At 35.0% G+C, this 25,703-nt stretch overlaps 4 protein-coding genes and 1 pseudogene across 4 annotated transcripts; all 5 read left to right on the plus strand.

The window, feature by feature from the left end:
* The first annotated feature begins 2,678 nt into the window (after window positions 1-2,678).
* On the plus strand, window positions 2,679-3,584 carry LOC123209561 (zinc finger protein 10-like). Its single transcript, XM_044627664.1, has one exon. It carries the CDS (start codon window positions 2,679-2,681, stop codon window positions 3,582-3,584), a length of 906 nt encoding a protein of 301 aa, XP_044483599.1.
* A 7,025-nt stretch (window positions 3,585-10,609) lies between these two features.
* On the plus strand, window positions 10,610-11,188 carry LOC123224262 (transcriptional regulator TAC1-like). The gene has a single exon (XM_044647881.1). The coding sequence runs from the start codon at window positions 10,610-10,612 to the stop codon at window positions 11,186-11,188; it is 579 nt and encodes a 192-aa protein (XP_044503816.1).
* A 2,979-nt stretch (window positions 11,189-14,167) lies between these two features.
* On the plus strand, window positions 14,168-16,154 carry LOC123195950. The gene is made up of 3 exons (XM_044609830.1): window positions 14,168-15,106; window positions 15,184-15,735; window positions 15,822-16,154. Exons 1-3 carry the CDS (start codon window positions 14,243-14,245, stop codon window positions 15,936-15,938), a joined length of 1,533 nt encoding a protein of 510 aa, XP_044465765.1. The 5' UTR covers window positions 14,168-14,242; the 3' UTR covers window positions 15,939-16,154.
* A 4,778-nt stretch (window positions 16,155-20,932) lies between these two features.
* On the plus strand, window positions 20,933-22,408 carry LOC123224273. Its single transcript, XM_044647891.1, has one exon. It carries the CDS (start codon window positions 20,933-20,935, stop codon window positions 22,406-22,408), a length of 1,476 nt encoding a protein of 491 aa, XP_044503826.1.
* An 891-nt stretch (window positions 22,409-23,299) lies between these two features.
* Window positions 23,300-25,372, plus strand: LOC123224407 (annotated as a pseudogene).
* The last annotated feature ends 331 nt before the right edge of the window (window positions 25,373-25,703 follow it).

Raw genomic sequence — 25,703 nt, forward strand, 5'->3', positions numbered from 1 at the left:
TTGCACACACTAACACAATACTAGACAAGTCTTCTCAGTTGTAGTCTGCAAAATCAATAGTAAAATTATTAAATATTTCTTTCACTGTTTCTCTTTCTCCTCCACTTTTTATGTGACGTCTGAGTTATAAAGTACAGGAACTACCGTCCAGCTTAGAGTCTTACGTTAATTCTTCCATGGCCTGGTAGACTTTTCTAAAGACTTGTTGCATCACTGTCTTCATGTATGATCGAGCACGCTGTGTCACTAGGTTGAAGCCTTGAACGTTCCGTCTGTTCAAAATAAGGCAATTAAATAGATTATTTATTTTGGTCGCACTCATATCTAACCGTGATGATCAAGTCCAGTTTAAATATAAGTTCTCACTACTCTAAATAGAAAAAAATAAGCCTAAACGTGAACATGAAAACATTGAACTGCGTGGTCTCCTGGCCGGCTACTACTTAATGCCAAATCTTCAGACCTGGGGTATGTTAAAATTATTATTTTTGAAATCCTGATGAAAGGAAAGCCTGTCCCAATTTCCTCCATATTTTGGGCGGTGTTTTATAGTTCTTTTATACAGGGAAATGACTAGAATATTGCATAAATACATTTTGACGGCTCCTGGTCCAACAAATCAATCGCCATTGTTGTTCTTTATTGAATAAGCAAAACTGGCTTTATTTTTCACATGTCTTAGTTGCTTTCATTCAAATAATGGAAAACGCACGACAGTCAATAATCCTCCTTGCTTGCATTCTTTTGTTTACTCCCGAGGTTATGAATTGTTCCGAGAATAGCCTAAGTTCTGAGAAAAGAAGACTTTAATCGAAGAGAAAATTGAAAAAATAGAAGCAGGTTTGCATAATTGTAATTTACAAAATTTTTTATACAAATTGGGAATGTAGCATTTTAGGGAGGGAATCAAGGCGAGTTCAGTCATACCCAAATAAGAGCTAGCTGGTCCTCTGCTCAAATTAATCTAGAATGTTCAATTCAAGTTTGATCTGTGAATAATATTGTGGAAAAGATGAAAGATGAATCGCTGATGAATCCTAAAACTTGAGTCCACGAAACTTGTATTCAACTCTGACTCCATGCCAATTTTGCCGACTTATATTAGACAAAATTGGAGCAATTCCTAGAGCGCGCGTGCGTTCTTACTGTTGAAATTTTGTTTATAGACAAAGTCCATATTAATTCACTGGTATAAATTTTGTCATTCAGCGAATGAACAGTTTTTTAACTTACATTCTCACCCAATTAAAATGGATCAACTTTCAAGCACAAAGATTTTTTAAAAAAAAAAGAGCGTATTTTTCCTCCATCACAGTTTTCTTATATAAAAAAAGAGATTATTTTTTACAAGGAAAATTCTTTATGTCTCCTTGAGCAATAATTTTGTTCTTATTTTATGCGTACTAAAATCACTGTACATACCATCGAGCTTCACTAGAAAAATCTGTTGATGATATTTATCTTACTAGCTAATGCGAAATTCATAGTTTTTCTCAAAATAAGATATGATAACAATGTATCAAGATCCAATAATAAACCATGATATCTAATACATTGATGAAAATTGAGTGTGAGAATTGAGTTGAGCACAAAATTATTTTTTAAAATGGTTCACTTCGTTACTCCAGAATTTACGTCACAACAACAGAATGAATACATAAATTACAAAAGAATGCTCCAGACGGGATTGAAAAGCGGAGGGACACCTCTAGTACAATTGTTAGATCCTAGGGCTCTTGTTACCAAACTTAGGATGGAACATAATCAATACCAAGTGCAGAATAGATCTTGATTTATAGTGTTATCAATAACAAATTTGAATTTAAAATTCAAACATTAATTTCACACAGAGTTACATTAAGATAAAATTATGATCAAAACTAGTAAGATAGAAAGTTGTTGTTTTCCTATGTAGACAGATGATATAGATTGGGTATCAACTGACAGGAGGCATTTTGTATCTGTTCACTAATCGAAGCAAGTGCTATAGTTTCTACCCATTAATGGCTTCTCAAGGAAATGCTCTGTGGGTAGGAAAAGGTGCGTCTTTGGTTAATTGATTGAATCAAAGCATAAGGGTGAATTTGGCTTAAATAAATTACAAAATAAAAGAGAAAAAATTAGGTTTAAAGATAGGAGAAGGAAAAACAATGCGAATCTTTTAACGAGAAATGAATAAATAATGTCCACAGACGTAACATTTTTATGTATGAACGGTGTAAATTTAGAGCATTGAGTTAGCCCTCCCTTCTGCTAAAATTTCTTCACTTAGGAGATTTCAGTCAGAATGATCAGAGTTAACAGTTTGTCTCTAAGCCATTAAACTAAGAAGTGACTCTTCTATAGCTACAGGGACCCACGGCCCGATGAAAGAGCAAGAAATAGGAAATTAATAGCTTTCACAGTTGCTCTTTGGAAGCCAAAACACAGATAAACCAAAAGAGGTAGATAGATATATACACGGTGGTAGACACGGTAGAGTACCCACCAGCACACCTTCTATAACCAATTATAATCTCTTCTCTCAACCTTACCATTTTAATATGTAGTTTTAAGCTCGTTCTCAAACTAAGATAATATATAGACTTGCTTTCATTCCATCCCCATTCATGTCCTCTTGCCCACTTCAAGGCCTTGTTTTCCATTCTATATCTGACATACGATCTCAGTTTGAAGCAATGGAGCAAGCAGGGTACTGTATGTGGTCTAAGCGAAAACATAGTTTGAATTCTCATTTTCAATCCTCAAATACATATGATGATTCATGGGAAGAACAAGCTTTTGCAGAAGATGCAGCGGGGTCTTTAGGAGGGTGCACATGGCCCCCAAGATCTTATTCCTGCAGCTTTTGTAGAAGAGAATTTAGGTCAGCTCAAGCGCTAGGTGGTCACATGAATGTCCACAGGAGGGATAGAGCTAGGCTAAAGCAGTCTCCCAGTCCTCAAAATGAAATTCATCATCGTGATCCATACCAAAATAACCAGAGTCACCTGAAAAGTCCCTTTGCATGTTTGAGTTTTCAGTACCCACCTCAAGTTTGTACCTTTGTTTATAACCCTAACCCTAATTCTGATTTGGGTACTATTGCATCACCATCCTCACCATCTAGGGTTTCAGCTCCTCCTACCCAAGAGAATTGTTCGGAAAAGACCCTTTTCCCTCCTTTTACTTCTCCAATAGTTCAAGACCGCCACAAGAGGTCCCCTATTTCTTCCCCTCAATCACGGTCAAACTCAGTAGCAGAGAGATGCTACCACACCTTTGATCTAACGAACGAAGGAGAGAAGAATTCTATAATCCAAGAAGCAGGATGTAGGCATAAGGTGGATAATTTGAAAACTGATTTATCTGTCAGCTTGAATTTGGTTGTCCGACGATCATACTCAAATTTATCTGATGATAAGGAGGAGGCTGTTAGTTGCAAGAGAAGGAGAACAGAAGGATCATCATTGCCTTTCTTCCTGAAGCCAGGTTCAATTGATGATAAGCATGGCCTTCCATCAGAAGAACATGAACTCGGTCCCAGCTCAGTCGAGGACTTAGATCTTGAGCTCAGGCTCGGTGAACCTCCCAAGGTAAAGTAATAGTACCAGAAGTTGCTGATACTTGTCTCAGTGACTTGTGCTGTCTGTTCTCCTCATTTTTCCTTTCCATATTTCTACTTTGCATGATCATGAGGTCTAGGCCTCTTGCTTTCCAGTCAATCAATTTGCTTTCTCAAGTCATGAATTTGCAGTGTGTAAAAATAACAATATGAAAATCACTGAAAGCCGTAATTGATTAAGTTCACCTTCCTTCAAAGGAGGAGATCAGAATTAACACATATTGTTATTAATTCTGTAGATAACATAGTAGAACATGTTTGGTTTCATCGATCTATACCAAGGTATTTTGAACATAACAGCACAAAAATTTTAGATTGATACTTTCTATGCTCTCACAAGAATTTACTCTTTGCTTCTTAATTATTCCGCTATTTTGTATACTAGAAAGTTGAAACATTTTATGCTACTCATGATTTAGGGTTTGACATAATACATATGCATGTATCAACTTTCATACCGTATTAATTTGTTTTTGGTAACTTCATACAGTATTAATTTGTTTTTATATACATATATAAGATGGAGGTTTCATAATATATATGATTTGATCATGGTCAAATTTAGAAGTCGCCTTCAAATTTTATCTTAATTATATCCTTTTATCATCCTTTTGCATGAACAAAAAAGCAAATTACCGGAAGCCGAATGGATGTTTAGAATTCTCTTTGATTATAAGTCAAAAACTGTGAGAGTAATCGGAGGTCAATAAGGAGAAGAGAAGAGAGAGAGATTATAGTCTTCTTTTATAATGAAAAAATTTTATTTGAATCGAATCATTCATTTAAGAATAAATTGATTATATCAAATAGATAAAAACCCAAATTTAATAACTATCTCTACAATTATTACTCTAAATTAGTCAAAAATTTTATTTTAAATTATCGTCTACGGATATTTAAATTCTCATGTTTGGAGTACCACTCTTTACACTCAATATACCCTTTATGTGCAAGAGAGTATAGTTTTAGGTATAATGCAATTAGAAAACTTGTGGGGTGTGTAAGGTGAGGAATAAAACTGCATGGAAAATTGTATAGCTCGTTTTCCCTATCAGTACCTCACTGACATTCCACCAGACGCAATAAACTAACCAACACGAACACATGGATTTTCAACAGACATATAAGCCAGATATATCAGAACATCGATTCCCTTTTTTTGTTGAATTATTATTATCATAATCAGATCTGTTGCAGTTACTTTTATATATATCATCTTCCGCATAAGTCCATTTACTTGTGTTCTCTTCACCCGCTTTTTTCCTTCATTTTCACTCTCTTTCTTCAATATCCATCCAAAATAGCACCAACTCCAGGAATCAGTCTATAAAGTATTGAACATGATATTATAATTCTGAATTTTTAAATCAGAAACAGAATATTTTTGCATCACGATCATAAGCGCTATTTACGCATCTTTTGGTTCTTCTTGTGTATGTATAATATGCTATATGCCCAATAAGTAAATAATAAAGTATAAATCCCCCTACACGAACCCCAACCCTAGATGATGTATTTAAAAAGAAATTTGACGGAACGTCTCCTAGACTTTATTTAGTTTTCAGAGAAAACATTGACAAACTCTATGATACAGAGGGAATTTAAGTCATACCCAACAAATGTTTTCCATTAAAAACTACGAATTTAAGTTTGTTTTAATGAGTAGAAGCCTAGAGGGGAAAGTGAGATAGTTTACATTGGCTTTTACGAAGTTCTACATCTGTGTAAGTGAATTTAAAGGTGATTGGCTGGGATTTGTCTCCATTAGAATGGTGAGTTGGATAGGTCTTTGTTAATAACAGCTAGCTAGGTCTGATGTAGATACAGAGAGTTTGCAGTGAAGTTTTTGGGGGCAGTGGCAGAAGGGCACATGGGATGATATGTCGTTTTTCTACTCTTTTTTAAGGAGTTGATATAGAACTAAGTGAGGGAATGGCAAATTATTCTCAACTGGCGTGCGTTTCTACGTTTAGGGCATTTTGTAATTCCAAATTATTGTTTAAAGAATGAGAATTCTCAGGAATAATTAAATTCCACGGTAATTGGGTTGGTTGTTTAGAAGTAGTTGTTTATAATTATTTTGACAACTAAGGGTATATTTGCATGGGAGCAAGTTCCTCTTTCACGAGCTCACTCAATATAATTATCCCATTTTTTACAGATTAGGCTTCATCGAACTAACAATCCTAGTAGTTCTTAATTTACATGTGCAACATTAATTATATCAATAGTAGTCTTTTCATCTAAATGAAATTTTAGTTGTTATTAGTCAGCATTTATTTCCATTCTTTATTCAGTTATAAAGTTTTTATCATTTTTTAAAAACCAAACTATAATACGTTACTATATGTACTACCTAGTTAGATATTCAAATATATCATTATATAATTAAATAATTTTAAATAAAAATAAAAGAACATTAAATTATATTATGATAAATTATTTGTATACCCAATTGGGTATTCAAAACTAGGTTGTATATTTTATCTCATAAAATGTTTTATTCACCCATTGTGTTGTTTTATTTCTTTTCTTGGTGGAGAGTTCAATCTAGATCTACTAAAGATAGTTTTTTTTTTTTTTTTGAGCACATGATCACTACATTATTGCTCAGTATTAAGCCCTATAAAGGCCAAGGAATACTCAGTTCAGTTTGTTGCCGTGCCCAGTATCAACATGATTTGTGTGTACTTCTTTATCGATTATATATCAACAACTAAACCAGCATATGTTGGCAAGCGGCTGGCAGTAGCCTCTCAGCTCTTGTATATTAAATGTTCCACGCATGCATGTTCCTTAAGCCAGCCCCGCTTAACTTACTTATTTTTCTTCTTGTAAAATCCTGCTGAGGTATGTGGTGATGCTAGTCTCTGCGTACACACACATGAATGATCAGAGTATATTTATATATGGATTACTTTTTATGGAATGCATGGGAGAAGTACAAGACTCGCTAATTAATTTATCCAATTATACAGTTCACAGATCAGAAGTTCAGCTCTTGTTCGTCCCTTTTCCAGTCAAAATTACTGAATTAGAAACGGGATAGAAAACCTTTAAAAAAAAACCCTCGTTTTATAACTCCATTAATTGAGTAAAGCTTTATCAGCCTGCAAGTGGCTTCTACTAGTCAATGCAACCTTGATTATGACAATAAGGGAGATTGGCTCTAAACTTGCAGTTATTGCCGCTGGTGTCGCTGCTGCGGTTCCTGGTTTTCTCGATGTGCTCATTGAAATGTTTAGGAACTTTTGTCTAGGCTTATTTGAAACGCATGGTTTGTAGAAGTGACCTTGTGACAAGATTCTTGTATTGACACAGAAAACGGTTGGTTAAGTCCTAATAAAATGGGCTTCAGCAATACCTCGACGCATCTGAGCCCAAATTATACACCACGCAAATTACACTAGTGAAATCTTTGATCAATAACATCGAGCCTGGTAACAGGAAAATATCATCCAAAGAAACAATGCGGGATTAAAAAAAAAAAACAAGATTATGCTATTTTTACCATTTATTTATTTTTTTTCCTTTTCTTTCTTTAAACATTATTCATTTAAAAAATTCAGATCATGATTTAATTATGCTATAGTGAAGTATCTTGTTCATCCCCTATGCATGAGACCATGAGACCCCTACACCAATCCAAGCTAAGAACATTCTTTCATGTCCATATGGCCAAGAGGTCAACCTGATGCCAGAAGGATTGGCCTTTGATAGAGATTGAACGAATGAGGACCACATAAAGTGATAGTCAGTGAGAAGTCGTCACACATGCCCGAGGATTGCCATTTGGTTTTAGCCTTGTACCGCTTGATTCCCAAACCCCCTTCATCCAAAAGACATGGAAAATACATTCACTCAACTACGAATAAAACAAGATCTACATAATGCATAATTAACATTGTACATACAAAATTGATTGGAGAATATTATTTAACAATTTACTTTAATTATATTTATTTTATGTGACAAATTAACTTAGCTTCAACAGGAGGAACTTATTCTGAAAGTAAAAAAGAAATTTAATGTATAAGGATCTCACTCCTTTAAGGATATGATAATTCTCAAAATGCTGCTAACCTAAATAGACTACAAAAGAAAAATGCGTACTTAGAAAACTAGAAGCATACTATCAAAAGCAAAGTGACCAAGCAATAGCAATGTCCACATCAGAAAATAACTTTGATTAAGCAAATGTTCAAGTTTATCTTTTGTTGGCATAGTTATCTCTCTAAATTGCTTACATAATCACCTTATGACTCTTTATATATTAGCTCATTTGCGTGCATAGTTATCTTAATTGACATTCGAACTCTCTTTTTCCTCATTTTCAAAGTCAATAACCCACCAAAACCTCAAGCCAAAAACAATCTGCAGGCTCTCCATTTTCTAAACAGACCTTATTGTACAAGACAAACGAAGACGTGAGTGTACTATTTTTCATAGGTCAAGTTAGAACTGCTAATTAATTATACTTTGAAGTTAATTTAATTATAAGCTTCATGTGACAGACGAACCATAGTTATAAATTAAACAAGAAATTTTATAATTATGCCGGTCGGTCAGGCTCAGGCACATATTTTCTCCACGTGGCTAAAGTACTTATATTGATGATGAAATAGTCGGTTGTGATATCAATGTAATGGGCGTCCTCAGAGGCCGTAGCCACAACTCAGTCGCAGGCGGCTGCATGATCAAACATAGTAATCTATTTGGACGGTGATGATGAGCCAGTGCATGCATACCAACAGACATTTTCACTATTAACAATGCCACTTAGATGTGTCATTATCGAAACTTAGCATCACAGCATCATGGAAAATGCTAAGCTGGATGAAACTTGCCACGTCATGGAGCTGTTAGGCCCACGTAAGATACTGACAGAAGATGATGTCGGCTATAAATTATCAATAAAAACAAATTAATGTCATTTCATTCATCGCTCATCACAAGGTTAATTAATATTAATCTAGATTTTTAGTGTTAATAACTTAATTTGGACCGAAGGCCTAATTAATCTCTAATCCTTACATGGGCTTCGGTGCATGAACTTGTAACAAATTTTTATTTAGTCAGAAATAAACAAGCCTTCTAAATATTAAAGGCCACCCATATTTTATACAATTTTTGCGTGGTCAAAATGTTCAATAAGATACTGATCATTGGTGTTGAGATTAGTATCAATGATAAGTATATTAAACAAGGGGGAAATCCAATGAATAAGAGATAGTAAGATTTTTAACGCGGTTTGCTAGATAAATCAAAATTCTAGGTCCATGAAGATGTTTTTAGCTAAGCACTTAGACAAGTAACAATATTACCATATTAGTCAAATGTTAGAAGTGCTCTTTCCTTGGCCCTTGTACAATTTAAAATTTATAATAGTGGAGACCAATATGAAACTAAATCAATAACATGTGAAATCATGCAAATACAATAAAGGAGTAATTGCACTTTGATTATAATTGCTTAAATTGTGAGAAGTGGTTCCATAATAATAGAAAATTGTTATTTAATATTGAAGAGATTCTAAGAGTTGTGATTTTCTTTTTTTTTTTTGTAAATAAATGTATATATAATAGAAAGGCAAATGGACCTTCAACGGGAGGACCTAGGAATACTCTAAGCACATACTACCTATGGGGTGGGTAGCAAAAACTCTATAATAGACTTAAAAACAAGACAGAAACTTATAACATTTTTTTTTTTAAGACCTATCACAATTATGATAGTTATTGATTTTTGTTTTCTCTTTGCTACTTCTAGATGATATTATATTTTATTCGTGTCTCGTCTCAACTAATGAAATGATGATATGTATATTCATTAGTTCATAATTATCTTTTTGATGTTGTGTCTGTAAATTTGATTGTATAACCCTGGTTAAAGGTTAATTGATTGGCAGTTATAGTACCTTTTCAATTGTATAAATACAAACATATAAACAACTAAAACAAATTGGAGATTATAGAAGTCAACGAAAGCTCTGTCAACGGGTAACACTATCTTAAGCAAATTGGAGTATGTCCATGATTTGCAGCCAACAGAGACGGCCGAATTGTTTTGCAATGAGATCAAAGTCCTTCAATGGATGAATAAAGGGAATGTCTAAATTACGGTAGTTAATTTTCTACAGTCCAAGTTGTTGTGGAAGAAACTTCATCCATAGCCAGAACATAAAAATAACCAACTCGTACCAAAATGAACAAGAAACCTTAATTTAATTTGACCTTCTGTTTTTCTGTCTTTGATTTAACAACATTACCCTTCAAATGCGCAATTGAAAATATTTTTATACAACCATGTCACTATCACTGCACAGTCGGGACTCTGGCTATGGCTTTACCAAATATGGAACTGTACTTGGAAGGCTTCTTTTAGAACATCAACAATAGAATATATTTGAGCTATTCTTTCAAAACTTTCTTCCATTCTGAAACAAATGGACCATTTCATATAGCCCAGGAAGAAGTTTTCTTGGTCCCCATGTACATAACACGAAAGAATAAAATAGATTAACTTTTCATCAAGTTAAAAGAACTTCTCTCCAGATGCTTGAGGAAGTCCAAGAGCTGCAATATAGATGTAAGTTGTTGGCATATTTAACTTGTAGTTTAAGTTAATGATAGACTTTTTTCAAAGAGAACTTGTAGGTAATTAATTTTTTACAACTTATTAGATAAGCATGCCCCATGCCATCACTGGCTTGCCATTTGCCAGTCAGTGCTGACTTGTTAAATAAATGTATTAAGAACATAATTCTGTTTGATTAATGGCTGAAACTTGCCGCAGTTGGTAATTAATGAAGCCAATTCAACCTTGGTTATATGGTATTTTGGTATTGCTCATTCACACAAGTTACTTTCCAGAGCCAAAAGCAGGCCTGGCCTGATATAAATGAATTAAAACGTCTCTAGCACAACCGACAAGTTGACCATCTCTACTTGCTCATTACGGTTTCTTTCAATCTCTCTCTCTCTTTCGTTTCTTCTTGGCTTGAAAATGGAAACAAAACCCCAAAGCGTGGAAAATTTTGAGCAAATATTGTGGAATTCTGATGATCTACTTCTGGGTTCAGGCCATGTCAGGTCTTACACATGTAGCTTCTGCAAGAGAGGATTTTCAAACGCACAGGCGCTGGGAGGTCACATGAATATTCACAGAAAAGATAGGGCCAAGCTCAGACAATTCGCCCAAGAAAATCTGCTTTCATTGGACATTGCAAAGACATGCTCCATCGATCAACTGCAAGATGTATTAGAGGAGAAAAGCGCAGTCATATTAGAATCTGTTGAACAAAAAAGTTGTACCCACAGAAGACCATACACTCTCTCCAGAAAAGACGATCGCAGCACTACTCCTATAAGTAAAGATGCTGAAGAACTACAGCAGCTGCCTTTCTTCTCCGAGACTCCATCATCAAGTAGTACTTGCACCAGAGAGATCAATGAAGAAAAGAGGATGCAGTTGGGTCATAGTTCTTCACGGCTAGAGGTGGACCTTGAGTTGAGGTTAGGACCCGAGCCTCAAGAGTCATCAGCCACAAGTACCATTAAATTTTTTGGTCCTTCAACCAAATAGGCTTCAGGTTAATCTAATAGAAAGGTTTTCTTCTTAGCTACCATCTTCTTCTTCTTCTTCCTTTTTTTTTTTTTTTTTTCCTTTTGTTAATTAAGATTTTCTTAATGCTGCTCATATTAGGTTGCAGCGGCTTTCTTGTTGTAAAAATAAGTCATAATTATCAATACATCTTAACTGGTTCCTTTTGCTAGAAATTTATCTATTCAGTTCCCTCTGGATAATTCTTTGTGATGATTCACCATATTTATGTAACTTTAATTTGTTCATAGAAATAATGATAACATGAATAAAAATTCAAGCTGGTAATCATTACCCAAATAACTTAGATACAATCATACTTGAACAAGAAATGTAACACAAGGAAAATTATAAGAGCTCAAAAAATACAATGAAATCAAGCTAATAATTAATATAGTTCATTAGTTCTAATCAACGAGAAAGGAAATTCTGGAAAAATGAACAAGAGTAAATAAATAAATATATAAACTAAAAGGTCTACCAAAGTTCTTGGCTATTGTATTTCTTTATTTTTATTTATTTATTATTTTTTTGTTTCTTCAGTTTTAAGAGATGCAGGTTCATATATAGATTGCTCATAAGGAGGAATTTGGCATCTCCGTTAGTCAAGGACCTGGATACTGTGACTATGGTATCTGCATGCACTTCCTCTTCAGCCTTCAGGTAGAATTTGAAACACCAATCCTATATCTAAGTGAGCAAAGTGAGTGATATATAAATGTGGTGGATTGAATCTTAACACAAACCAATTGATTTTGTGTAATATAAGTTTCGATTTATATACTTATATGTTCATTATTAGTTATAAATTCTAAAACCATATGGTTAGACTACTCTACAGTTATCAAATGCATAATACCAATTTCTCTTGCACGTATCTTACATAACATTGAATAAATAAGAATTCTAAATGAAACATCCAAAGTTATATAAGCCTAAACCCTGTCAAATCTAGCTGTAACTGCATGGCTTTTCATTACTATATATAAGTTCAAATTGTTCATTGTAGCACTAAAAAATCCCATGTAGACAAAACAAAAAAGAGATGTTAGTTTATATATATAAATCCTACATATCATTTAAGAATGATAATTGAATATTAGTTAAAATGGCTTGTAAATTCCTAACCCAAAAACAAGATAATATGTTGAGGTTATTGAACCAAAATGTTCCACTTATGAATAGCTTATCTTAGTTTTTTATATATACTTGTCAAGTTATTGAGTCAGTCGATGAATTTCAGTTTCCAAATGCATATAATTATGATGAGGATACGAGGAACCTGACGTTGGATCCATCACTTTCAGCTCCATGTATCTCCAGTCAAATCTGCAGTAAATTTGTATCGGTGGTCATATGAATCCGACTCGTCTGAGAATTAACCATGGCAATGTTGATACTGACGCATCGGCCATTGCCACCCAAGTACGGTTTCTGGACCGCGTAATGAAACTCAGTACAATTCTACGGCTCTGTATCTAGAACATTGTTTGGCTACAGGTTTAGCCTTAAACCTGAAATACAAGCGAGGAACTATTTCCGATAGGCCCTGGAGTTGAGTCCAGCCAGAATTGGCCCAGATTAGCATTACGGTTAGGTCGGCGGGTACTAATCCAATGGATCATGGACCAACTGCGTTTAATGTATGAGATTTACACCCACAACATTCCTCGTAAGGCCTCATTGTTAAATACCTCCAATAAGGCTGAGATTAATAATACTGTAACTGTTTTGAGAAATGTGAATTTTCTCCCACGTGTAGGAGGAAGAGACGGATTCGAACTAAATTAACTTTTAACTCGGTTCAAAAAAGTTAAATTTGTGTTTAAGTTTGAGCTCAATGTCTCCTTTCAAATCAACTCGAATTTGATTTAACTTGAGAGAAATTAAGTTTGAGTTTGGTTACGGTATCATATCAAGTTTGAGTTGAACTTAATTCAATATAGTAGGATAACTATAATTGATCAAAATAATATTATTTTGATATATATTAATAAAAAAATATTTTACCCGATTCAATTTGAACTTTTCTAATATCGTGAGCTAAACATTTCCCAAACTCAAATTCAAGCTCGATAATGCAAAATCTTTAGGCTCAAGCTCGAGCTCACCTAAACTAAACTTGCTTGAGCCAAGTTGACAATCAAGATATAGTTAGTTTGGCTTGAATGCACCCTACATAGAGGGATATATTTAAGTCAAATTAAATTTGAACAAAAATTAATTCAAGTTTGACTAGTTGTTGTAAAAAAAAAAAATTATCAACACGACAAACTTTAATTTTGAGTTGAGCCAACAATCAAAACTCAAATAACTATCATTCAAATCTATCTCTGACCATATATATATGTGATCAAAAGACAGATGTTTTATACATGTATCTTATACGGTGGAAGTCATTTTATTTGTTCCTTTCTAGTCGGCACCAACTTGTATAAACCATTAACCACTATCTGTTGATTCATTTGATATTAAAAAAGCCTCAATTTGAGAGAATTAATTAGAACGACTGATGACAGCTCTTTTAGTCTTCTCTTTTCTTTCAGTTCTTCTAGTTTATTTTCTTGCAATTACACCCCAAAACAATGCCTCATAAGTCATCCATATCTCTATTCAGTTTGATCCAATCTCTTTAAAACTAATTCAATTTGACCCCTTTTTTGTAACCATGTATATGTATGGAAAATTACACTTGCACGACAAATGGCTTTAAGTTAAGTCGATAAGCTAGACGATGTCGTTTCCTACGTTACAGAATTCCTTGGTCAAGAAATCCACCGAAGGAGTCAAAACCCAATGGGAAGTTTCTTCTTTTTATAGCCATAATATTGGAAATAAGATATATGATAATTAATTGAGAAAGCTGTGACATCACGTCTCCTATTTTGTTTTGAAAGGAGTCATTAAGCGAGAAACTCTGGAGGAAGATGATTAATAACCCTGCAATCTCTTAAGGGTTTGAGTTTAAAACTGTTTAATTTTCAAAATCTAAATTCTCATATCTATCTAATCGCCATCGTCATCTTCATCTTCATCATGTCATCCACAAGAGAAACTATGCAATATCCTTTGACTGCATGGAAGTTCCTATTTTTTCCAACAGTAAAATCGAGTGACCTTTTTTCGGTATTCATGAAAGTCACTCTTGCTATCTTCGTTTTCCTTTCAGCCTATCTCTTCTTCTACCACTCTTTTACAACCCACATAAAAGTCCACTCTTGCCCTCAGTGTGACAGATTCATCACTGAACAGAAATTCATCGACGTTGTTGATACTAACAATAACAATACTTCCGTCAATTATGAAAAGACAAATTTATCACATATTTTGTTTGGCATCGGCGGCTCAACACAGTCATGGGACACTCGCCGGATTTACTCTGACTTATGGTGGATTCCTAACATTACCCGCGGCTACGTTTGGCTGGATGAGAAGCCGAAAACTTGGCCGGAGATGTCGCCGCCGTACAAAATCTCCGAGGACACATCGAGTTTTAAATACTCTTGCTCGTACGGTTCGCGCTCTGCCGTGCGTATAGCGCGTATTGTCAAGGAAAGTTTCGAGCTTGGATTGGATAACGTTAGGTGGTTTGTTTTGGGAGACGACGACACAGTTTTTTTTGTTGAGAATTTGATCACCGTGTTGGGAAAATATGATCATAATCAAATGTATTATATTGGTGCCAATAGTGAAAGTATTGAGCAAGATCTTATACATTCTTATACCATGGCTTACGGCGGCAGTGGCATCGCTATTAGTTACCCTTTGGCCGCTGAGCTCGTTCGGGTTTTAGATGGATGCATTGATCGATACGATTCGTTTTATGGGTCTGATCAGAAAATACAAGGTTGCATGGCTGAGATTGGTGTACCCCTCACCAAAGAACTCGGTTTTCATCAGGTTTATTTCATTCTGGTTCTCTCTTTCTCTCTTTCTCATAACTTAAGAGTATAATTCGTCAAGCTTAATATTTTCAGGTTGATATACGAGGGAACCCGTATGGCTTACTGGCGGCGCACCCGCTGACTCCATTGGTGTCGCTCCACCATCTAGACTATGTAGATACCATATTTCCGAAGATGACTCAAACTGAGGCGCTCAAGAAGTTAATCAGTGCATATGAAATGGACCCTAATCGGGCTCTGCAGCATAGTTTTTGTTATGATTTGATCCGTAGTTGGTCCGTCTCTGTTTCCTGGGGTTACACCGTGCAGTTGTATCCATTTTTGGTGCCGGCGAAGAAGCTGGAAACGGCGTACTTGACGTTTAGGACATGGAGGAGTTGGAGCGACGATCCATTTCACTTCAATACCCAAGCCATGAGCCCCGACCCGTGTGAAAGACCGCTTATTTATTTCTTTGACCGGATTGAGAGGGTTGAAAGGAACAAGACCTTGACGACGTATACAAGATTCATAGATGAAAATGAAAATGAAAAAGCTTGTGCTAGACTTGACTATGCTCAGGCTTTGACCGTCGAATCTTTCAGCATCTCTGCGGCCACGTTGACAACTGACGTTTGGAAAATGGTGAGAACAATCTTCCTTATTTCCCAAATCATGTTGAATAAATTTTTGTTTAGTGCCTAAACGAACATGATTGATTGAATCTTCAGGCGCCACGTAGACAGTGTTGCGAGGTCGTCAACGGTGGAAAAGGGACAGAAAGGGAAAGAGTTGTCGAGGTCAATATTAGGAGCTGCAATAGCTTAGAGAGCGTCACTCCACCGTAGAAGAAACCGACTTTTATATACCTATTTCACATTGAAAGTCACGCAGTCAACTGATTGTAAAGTTACACGGCACCGTTTGGCTCAACCTGGAGAAGGAGAAGAAACTCGTAAATATTTTATTGATTAATTTGTTTTTTCCTGGAGCTCAACCGACTACTAGATCTAATAACAAACTAATTTCACATGATTTATTTACTTCTGAATAGTTCATCTTAATTTATAGAGATGTTGTCATCCTGATTATTTTTTCCTTTGTATTTATCTTTTGGGATTATTGGAGAAGACTAATTATTCGGTAATAATTAAAAACTATGAAAATATTATTAAAAATTAAGCGAAAAAAGTTGAGATATGCTTCTCCCATATCTTTTAATATTTCTTTCTTACCAATAAACAGTAAATCATTGATGGTGTAAGAAGAGGAAATTTTGTATAGAACCCTTCTCATATGTATATAAATCAATTTTTTATTTTCAAATAATTTTCAAAATACAATAAATGAAGGCATATTTATCTTCTTTTATGATTTTTTTTTTGTAACGAGATACCTAAATTGATTAGAGATAAATCTAAAATAATATTGCTGCTTAGCTTTTGCAGAGGTGTTTCTAGGAACAAACAGTTGAAATTGTCTATATGAGTCAAATGACGTGAAACAATTTGATCAAGAAGCAACGACTAAGTCTGGTCAATCAACTTTTACCCTGGAATTGAAATTATTCTCCCACTAGGAACATAATAGGGATAGATTCGATTTAAATTCTCAATTTGAATCAAAATGTTTACACTTCTCTGTCAAATGGTATGATTTCACTCATCTTTAAACAAAAAATATTTCATTGATTTTCTTTCTGGGCTTTTGGTTAGTCAAAGTCTTCCACTTGACCTTACACAAGGAAATATAATTCCACCTGGCCAAAGCCTGAAAAGAATCAACGAATTCAAACACCACATAGTATATAGACACGACTTGTACAGTCCGGTAGAAAAGGACACAAATGCATTATAACTACTTGGAAACTTTTTATTTTCCTGTTTCTCACACTGCAACGCATGGAATGAAGCGATGAAGAAGCATCTTAAGGTGGAAAACGCGCGATTTGGGCAAATAGCAGCTCAAAAAGATTTAGCTTCAGAGATCATGCACAGTAGATTAATAGAACCGTCTTAATTTTCACTAAATATATGCTTGAAGAATGACTAAAGTTTGGAATAATTTTTGAAATTATTCTGACGTATGTAACTTAAATTGGATGCAGTCTACGCCCCGTATAAGCAAAGGGTTGCCTTTTTCACATTGAATAAACAGGCCAAAAGACTATTTCACCCCCAAGTTTAAGTGTTATCTCAAAGTCACACCAATTAAGTTTGAAAAACCCAAAATATCACTCATCTTTTAAAAATCACAGTTATGATTAAGGATAAAATAGTCATTTAATAAAAAAATTTAAAAATCTAAAGTTTTGTTATATTTCTCCCCCTCAGCTTGAAAACTCACAATTCAACCCCCACCTGAAGTTTGAAAAATCAAAATTTCCCCCCTAGAGTTTGCAAATCATGGTTGGAGTCACTGGAGATGTCTGTCTTCGATGGCGTTGGCTCTCCCTTTAGGCTTAACTCTCTCTGTCGATCACTTCTCAGCCATCGGCGTAGGTTATTTCCTCCAACGAAGACAAAATCATCTTCGTCGGAGTGTCTTCATCTCGGACGAAGATTATTTTGTCTTCGTTCAAGAAGAAGACGACCATATTGTCTCTATCTAAGACCTCTAATTATCGTCTTTATCTGAGACGAAGACACTTCAATGAAGATGATTTCATCTTCATCGAAGGAAATAGCCTACACTAGTGGTTGGAAAGTGATCAGCAGGGAAAGTTGAGCCCGAAGGGAGAACCAATGCCATTGAAGACGATCATCTCCGGCGACTCTGACCATGATTTGCAAACCCTACGGGGAAAGTTTTGATTTTTCAAACTTCATGTGGGGGTTAAATTATGAGTTTTCAAGTTGAGGGGGGCCAAACATAATAAAACTTTAGTTTTTTTGTTAAAAGACGTTTTTACCCTTAATCCTAACTGAGATTTTTGATGGATGGGTGGAATTTTAGGTTTTTCAAACCTAACGGATGTGTCTTTGTGATAACACTTAAACTTGGGTGGGAAATAGTCCTTTGGCCTGAATAAACATTAAAACTGCACACACTAAATTATCTATCAATAAAACTAGGCCAAATGACTTGTTTCCACCCAAGGTTTGATGTAATTCCATACTTCCACTTTCTAACTTTGAAAAAACCAAAATTTCATTCATAAGTCAATTTCTATTAAAATTTTTAGGTAGATATAGGGGTAAAATTATTATTTTAACAATAATATTAAAATATATATCAAATTTATTATATTCCCCCATCCCTCTTACTAAGTTTTAAAAATTAATAACTTCACTCATGTCTAAACTTTTCCAGTTTTGAAAAGTCATATCCCCCTCTAAATCGAGAGTTTTTTTTCTTTATCTCTCCGACCACTATCTTTATTTTTGACAACCTCTCCTTTCTATCCTAAATTGTCTTCAACATGATTGGCCACGAGATCTTCGTCTCTCTAGCACGATTGGTCATTGATGAAGACTCAACAAATATTGACAAAGATTCGTCGATTCCTGAAGAATATTAACAAAGACAATTGTCTTCATTGATTTGTTTGGAATTGACAAAGACAAGTATTTGTCGATGACAAATCGTGTTGGAAGGTTGTCAGAGGGGGAGGGACATCACCGGGTGGGATAGATAATATCAAAGAAGTCGACTGTTCATAGGAAAATTGTATCTGAAAATCTAAAACTCTTGCGACTTTTCAAAGTTTAATCATATTGAAAAATAGTTAGTTTTTAGGGTTTAGGAGGAAATGATAAAATTTTTTATATTTTTTAAAATTACTTGTTAAATAACAATGTTACTTCTAAAATTAAATAGATTTTGTTAACTTTAACAACCTATAGATGAGACTTTGAGTTTTTAAAAGTTGACAGGTGTGAGTTTAAAATTACATCAAACTTTAGGTGGGAATAAGTATTTTGACCATAAAACTATATGTATCTACTTTAAATACACAAATGAGTACACACTTGATGTTTGTTATTATATAATTGAATAATTTTGAGTTAAGGATAAAGTAATACCTAATCACATAATAACATACTTAAAATATATATTTATTTATATATTTAAAGTAGGTATATATAATATTGCTCATTATCTATATATTTATTATTTTAAATTGAAATTAAAAAAAAAGGTCAAATCACTATTTGCCATCCAATGTTTGAAAAAATGATATATTCCTACATTTTAAATTAGAAAAAACCATCAGTTTTAACATTCAAAAGATATTATGTCATTTTTGTTGGAATGAATTATAAAAAGTATTATGAGGGTGTAAATATCATTTTTTGTAAATTTATAGGGCAAGTGGATATTTCCTATCTTGTTTCAAAAATCATTATATTTACCCTTATAGTATATTGAAAATACTATAACCGAATTAGTTTGTAATATGATATTTATAATTCTAATTTCTTGTGTCTTGTTCAGTTTTTGGGAATGTAATTGTAATTATAAATATATTAAGACATATATTGTAATTTCAAAAAATATAAAAAACCACCGCAAACTTTTTCAAAATTTTAAAAACGTTAAAATTTTATTAATACCCTTAATGTTTGCAAAACTTATTATTTCTTTAAAAAATATGACTATGTTGTGACCTGAAGTCCCACATCGCTCCCGTGCAGTCCACTGAGCGTGTATATAGGCAGGGGCCAGAAGCCCTTAACTCAGTTGAGGCCTTTTCCCAAAGTGGAGAAACAAAACCGTGCGGGCCTGAAGCCCAAAGCGGACAATATCGACTGGGCTGTTTATAACACGTTATCAGCACGATTCGCGATGGGGGGGTGTGTTGTGACCTGAAGTCCCACATCGCTCCCGTGCAGTCCACTGAGCGTGTATATAGGCAGGGGCCAGAAGCCCTTAACTCAGTTGAGGCCTTTTCCCAAAGTGGAGAAACAAAACCGTGCGGGCCTGAAGCCCAAAGCGGACAATATCGACTGGGCTGTTTATAACAGACTATACATTATTGCCATTTTTATTTTTATTTGTATTAATATTGTTTATTAAAATTAATATATATTAGGATAAAAATATTTAGTATAAATTTTGAGGGCAAATCATTATTAAATTTGAGAATTTTTTTTTTTTTTATAATTATGTAAAAATTTTAACAAATTTTGTGAGAGAGATTAACTTTTTTTAATTTGAAGCATAGACATCATCATCACATCAAGCCTGAGCAGGGAAGTAGTTGCCCAAAAGAAAAGACTACCGTGTAATGTCATTTGTCTGAACAAACCAGAATTCTTCCGTTCAGACAATTGATAGCTACACACAACTACAAAAATAAGAAATCTAGGATTTAGCGAAAAGATGGCTCTGTATAATTGAGCAAATTATAAGTCAAATTTTTTTTTTTTTAATCAGAGGAGTGTTCTAAATAGTCAAGTAAATTTGAGTGTCCAGCTCATTTATTGATTGTGATATGTTGAAAAAAAAAAAACTATTTTTGGCTTGTCAACATGTGAACCAAACAACATAGATTCCTGGGAGACGATCCAAAAACTAATTAGAAACTGACCAAAGAATTCACACCTTAGATTTCAAACTGGCAGGACTAGAAATATAATCCGACGTGGCTGGTCTTCTCCGACTATTTCTCAGTAAGAGACCAAAAAATTACAATGACCAAATAACCAAACGCGTCCTCAATGAAGCAGCTTGGAAATGTCCACCATTCTCCACCGTTCTCTTTATATACTCAAAAGTTACCACCATCTACAATTGGATCATTTCAGAGCTCTAGTTGAAACCCGACGAACCCATCTCTAGAAAAACTAAATTGAAGGTAGAAATTGTAATCTTTCGTCGCATGGTCATTATGCCCACCATGGCTTGGCTTTCTAATGCAAGTTTTTGCAAGGCTGGCCACAGCCCCTGTAAACTCTTTCGGCATGGCAACAAATCTTCTGATTCTTTAACTCTTGAAATCCTCTCTTTCGAAACCGCCAGGACCATGTCTCGTCTTGTTGTTCTTTACAGGTCTCTTTCCGATGATGAATTCTGCAACCTCCGGAAAAGTGCCATGAGATCTAAAGGTGTTGTTTTGTTAAATTCCCCGGATGAAGATTTCCTTCTTGGGCTTGCTTGTGCTGAGAAACTTGAAGATCTCAATCGAGCTGCTGCCACCGTCTCTCGTTTGGTGAACAAGTGCACTGATTCGGCTTCGAAACGGTTTGACCAAATATTTTCAGAAATGGCTCTCGGGATTATGGATTTGGGGAAGTTAGAATACGCCTCAAAGAATTGCAGAAAACTCGTCAAAAAGATGGATAAATTCGTCAAGGCGACGGCAAACTTGCATACTGCATTGGGATCTCTGGCGGAAATGGAATTATCGGAGAGAAAAATAGAAAAATGGAGGCGACTCGGTCAAGAACAACCCAACACCGATTACTTCAACAAGAAAATCACGTATACAAGAAAACAGGTGAAACATTACAAAGAGACTTCTCTATGGAGCCAAACATTCGACCAATGTGTTACTTTAATGGCAGGAATCGTCTCCGTCATCTACGCACGAATCTGTGTCCTCTTTGGCCCCTTTGTTGCAGACCTCCCTCGTCCTCGAAAGAATGTCAAACCTTTTCTGCATCAGAAAATAACAATCATGCGGGTCCATCCTGAAACCAACTTTTCTCTTCTACCTGATAAGGACAAGAAACACATAGTATCAAGCCCCATAGCGAAAACAACAACAAAAGTCAGTGCCATTCGGATCGTCAAATCTTGTCCATTACCAAAATCGGAAGACAAAACCGATATCGTTAATAATAGCAGCCACCCATTTAAAATCGGAAAGAACAAGAAAGTTGCCCATTTAGCATCACAATCTACAGTTGGTGGCGCGGGACTGGCATTGCGCTACGCAAACATAATCATAGTTGCAGAGAGTTGCTTATACGCAGCAACGAATGTGAGCGACGCCGCACGTGGGCATTTGTATGAATTATTACCAGTTAATTTGAAGGCCAGAGTGAGAGCGCAGTTGTGGGGTGGTGGTGGCTGTAAGGAGACGAATGAATGTCAGCGAGTGGTTTCGGAGCGATGGAGGGAGGCGCTGGAGGAATTGATGGCGTGGATGGGGCCGGTGGCGCATGACACGTTGAAGTGGCAACAGGAGAGATACTTGGAGAAGCAAATATTTGATGCAAAGCCAACGGTAATGTTGCTTCAGACATTGTATTTTTCAGATTTACAGAAGACAGAAGCGGCCATTGTAAACATGTTGGTGGGATTAAGCTGGTTATATAGGTACGAAAATAGAAGGCTTGGTGGGCGACTAGCTGGGGACAGATGCCGATGACTACTAATAATTGCATTATTGAACTTTCTCATTATATTTTTCATCAATGAATTCAACTGGAGTTTGTTTTGCTGATGAATCGGTTTATGTCCTTGAATCTTTTTGGGAATGTATTAGTGAAATTCTTTATCACAAGCAGGAATATTATTTAGGGTGAGATTTTATCCGAGAGAAGTTCAAACAAGACAGATAGAGATCACTTCAAGATTGTTGAATTGAAATTTGAAATCGATTTGTTTATAAAAACAAGACCAAATTTTAGCTTAAATTTGGTTTTTTGATCTGGATTTGGATTGAATCATCCCTCTCTGATGCTGATCTTGAAAAATGAGTTTTTTAGAAAACATCTGAAGCCAAAGGTCCCTTTAACATTCTAGTGGCTGACGTTACAAAGATAAAGCCCACGATTACAATCAAATGCAATAAGAAAATGCCAAGAAAACAATAATGTACCAAAGGCCTATAAGTTTCATATTCAGGAGCAGAAGCAAGACAAAAGTGATTTGCGTAGAACAGTGTAGAATTACGGTTCAAGCAACCAAGCGATATTGCTGGTTCTGGATTTTCTTTGCAGAGGAACACACCAAAAAAGGAAGATACATTGCACCACTGTAAAATATGGTAATTGAATCATGTATCGTAACGTATATTAAAACTTTAATTTACTGTATTGTATATCGTATATCATATCGTATTACATGATATATTTTTTTAAAAATAAAATCATAAAATATTAATAAAATAATTTAAAAAATCTAAGTATTAATAATATGTATTATAACGTATGATATGTTTATTGTATCATATTAAATTAACACAATCTTATGATATATATAATTTTGTATTTATATCATATCGTAAGACACTAAAAACTCTGTAATAGTATGTGTTATGGCCTATGAAAAAGGTACCATCTATAGAGCAAAAGTTTGGCACTTGTAGTTCCTTAGGTGGGTAAATGACATTATAAAACATTTCATAAATGTAAAAACAAAAAATGTAAATAAAGTAGAACATGAACATTCAAAGTTTACCTTTTAAAAAAGAAAAGGGTAAGATTCTCTTTGTAATAATACTTTGTATACAATCTATGAGCACTAACGTACAAACAAACTGATATTTCATATTGATTATAGACTTCGTTTGTATTTTGGGAAAGAGTTTGAAGATGGTGATTTTGAAGTTCACTGTTTGTTCCAGTTTTGTTTTAATTACAGAGATGAAGTAGATATGAAAGTAGACTAGCCTCTAATACAGGTAAGATTCTCTTTGTAATAATACTTCATATACATGCTGGAAAAGGATTAGTACTGGAACTTCAGTTCCAAGCTCAGCACTCTAGGGAAGGAGTTTGAAGAAGGTGAGCTCAACGATCAGCCAGCAGAGAATTTATTCAAAGAGTTTCAAGGTTTTGAGCGAATATGATGAGGAAAACCAGACTACAGATGGGGAGGACTTGCCTATGATACATCAGATGACCAACAGGACATTACCAGAGGGAAAGGAATGGTGGACACTCTCTTCCAAGCTCCCATGGGCACTGTTGAATTATTGTTAGGTACAATATGGACAACAGTATGCATGGTTTCTACATTGCGCCAGCGTTCATGGATAAGGTGGTTGCTCATATCACCAAGAACTTCATGAACCTCCCGATCATTAAGGTCTGTTATCTAAGTTTGAATCATTTCTCTGCTGAGTATTTCATTTCGGGCAAGATAAAGTTCGATGTTTCAAATAAAATACTTTGACAGGTTCCTCTAATCTTGGGTATTTGGGAGCAAAGGTCAAGGAAAATCTTTTCAATGTGAGCTTGTCTTTGCCAAAATGAGAATCAAGTTAGTTTTTTCCTTTTGATTTGCGCTGAAAACACTGGTTTCATCATGATAAGAGTTACAGTGGAGCCTTGAATTTCTCTCTTGCAGATATAAAAACAGTCATCCAATGCTAATTGCATTAGGATAATTGCAAATGAGGTTCTGTCAAAATTATGAAGTACCCACTAAAACTCACTGGACCAATCAATTTGAAGACTTTGACAAAATCATCTTCCTTGTTTTCTTAGAACAGCCAAAGAACAGTTGTATTCTGGTCTTCACAATCAGTTCTGCAAAGAGAACTTAATTTGATTGTTAGAAATCCCAAATCAGAAGAAATTAAGTTAGCATTATAACCTTTTTTCAAATTAAATTTGGTGAGACATGCTGAAAGAAAATTCAAGTGCAAAATTTTTATAAAAGCTTGATCCTTACCACTTTGATTTTTGTGACAACGAATATTCAGCACCATCATGACGAGTGCTGGGGAATTGGAAAGTGGAAATGCTGGAGAGCCTGCAAAATTGATTAGGCAAAGGTATCGTGAGGCAGCAGATATCATTAGAAAGGAAAAAATGTGCTGCCTTTTCATCAATGATCTTGATGCAGGAGCTGGCAGGCTTGGTCGGACTAATCAATGCACAGTCAACAACCAGATGGTCAATGCTACCCTCATGAATATTGCTGATAACCCTCAGGAAAATGTGAAGGGAGTCCAATTGGCTGACAAGTACTCGAATGAGGCAGCCCTTGGAGATGCAAATGATGATGCCATCAAGAATGGAAGTTTCTATGGTTAGATCTTTGATCCTAAAAGACTTGATGAGGGGTTTGCATCAAGCTCTAGGAATATGATGAAAACAATTATCCTCAGAAAGTTATTCAAGCTTTCAATAACTGTTTCAATGCAGGTAAATCAGCTCAACAGGTTAACTTTCCAGTTCCCCCATCTGCAGAAAACTATGAACCCCCTGCTAGGAGTGAAGATGGGAGCTGCCTATACCAATTTGAAGTCTGTCTTAGGCAGCGGTGCTGCCCAAAGAGGAAATAACCTCTAAGCACTTGTAATTGTTGTTAATAGTCTATACTTTTTTTAACTGGTCTTTGTGTTTACTGTCATAGTAATATATTTTGAGAGATCTCTTTATCCTCGAACTTAAGGTCTTTAACTTGGCTAAACTTGCATGGAGAAATTATACTAAAAAGCTTCCAGATGCGTCATGGGCATCTGCCTTGTAATTTTTCAGGAGTTATTGGAAGCCAGCCCACCTAAACTGGACTCATTATATAATAAATTTGTTGCAACTTCAAACACCATCATGATTACAAAGCATTTGTGCTGTATTTTATATTCAACATTACGAACAACAGCTGAAGCATCAGGACCTGTTCTGCAAAAGATCACATGGCGAATTTTATATTATGTCAGTGTTCAATAATCAGAATATACACAATCAATGTTCTCCTTGTAAGCAAAA

The sequence above is a fragment of the Mangifera indica genome, chromosome 1 (genome assembly GCF_011075055.1).
Source record: "Mangifera indica cultivar Alphonso chromosome 1, CATAS_Mindica_2.1, whole genome shotgun sequence".
In the NCBI taxonomy this organism is placed as follows: domain Eukaryota; kingdom Viridiplantae; phylum Streptophyta; class Magnoliopsida; order Sapindales; family Anacardiaceae; genus Mangifera; species Mangifera indica.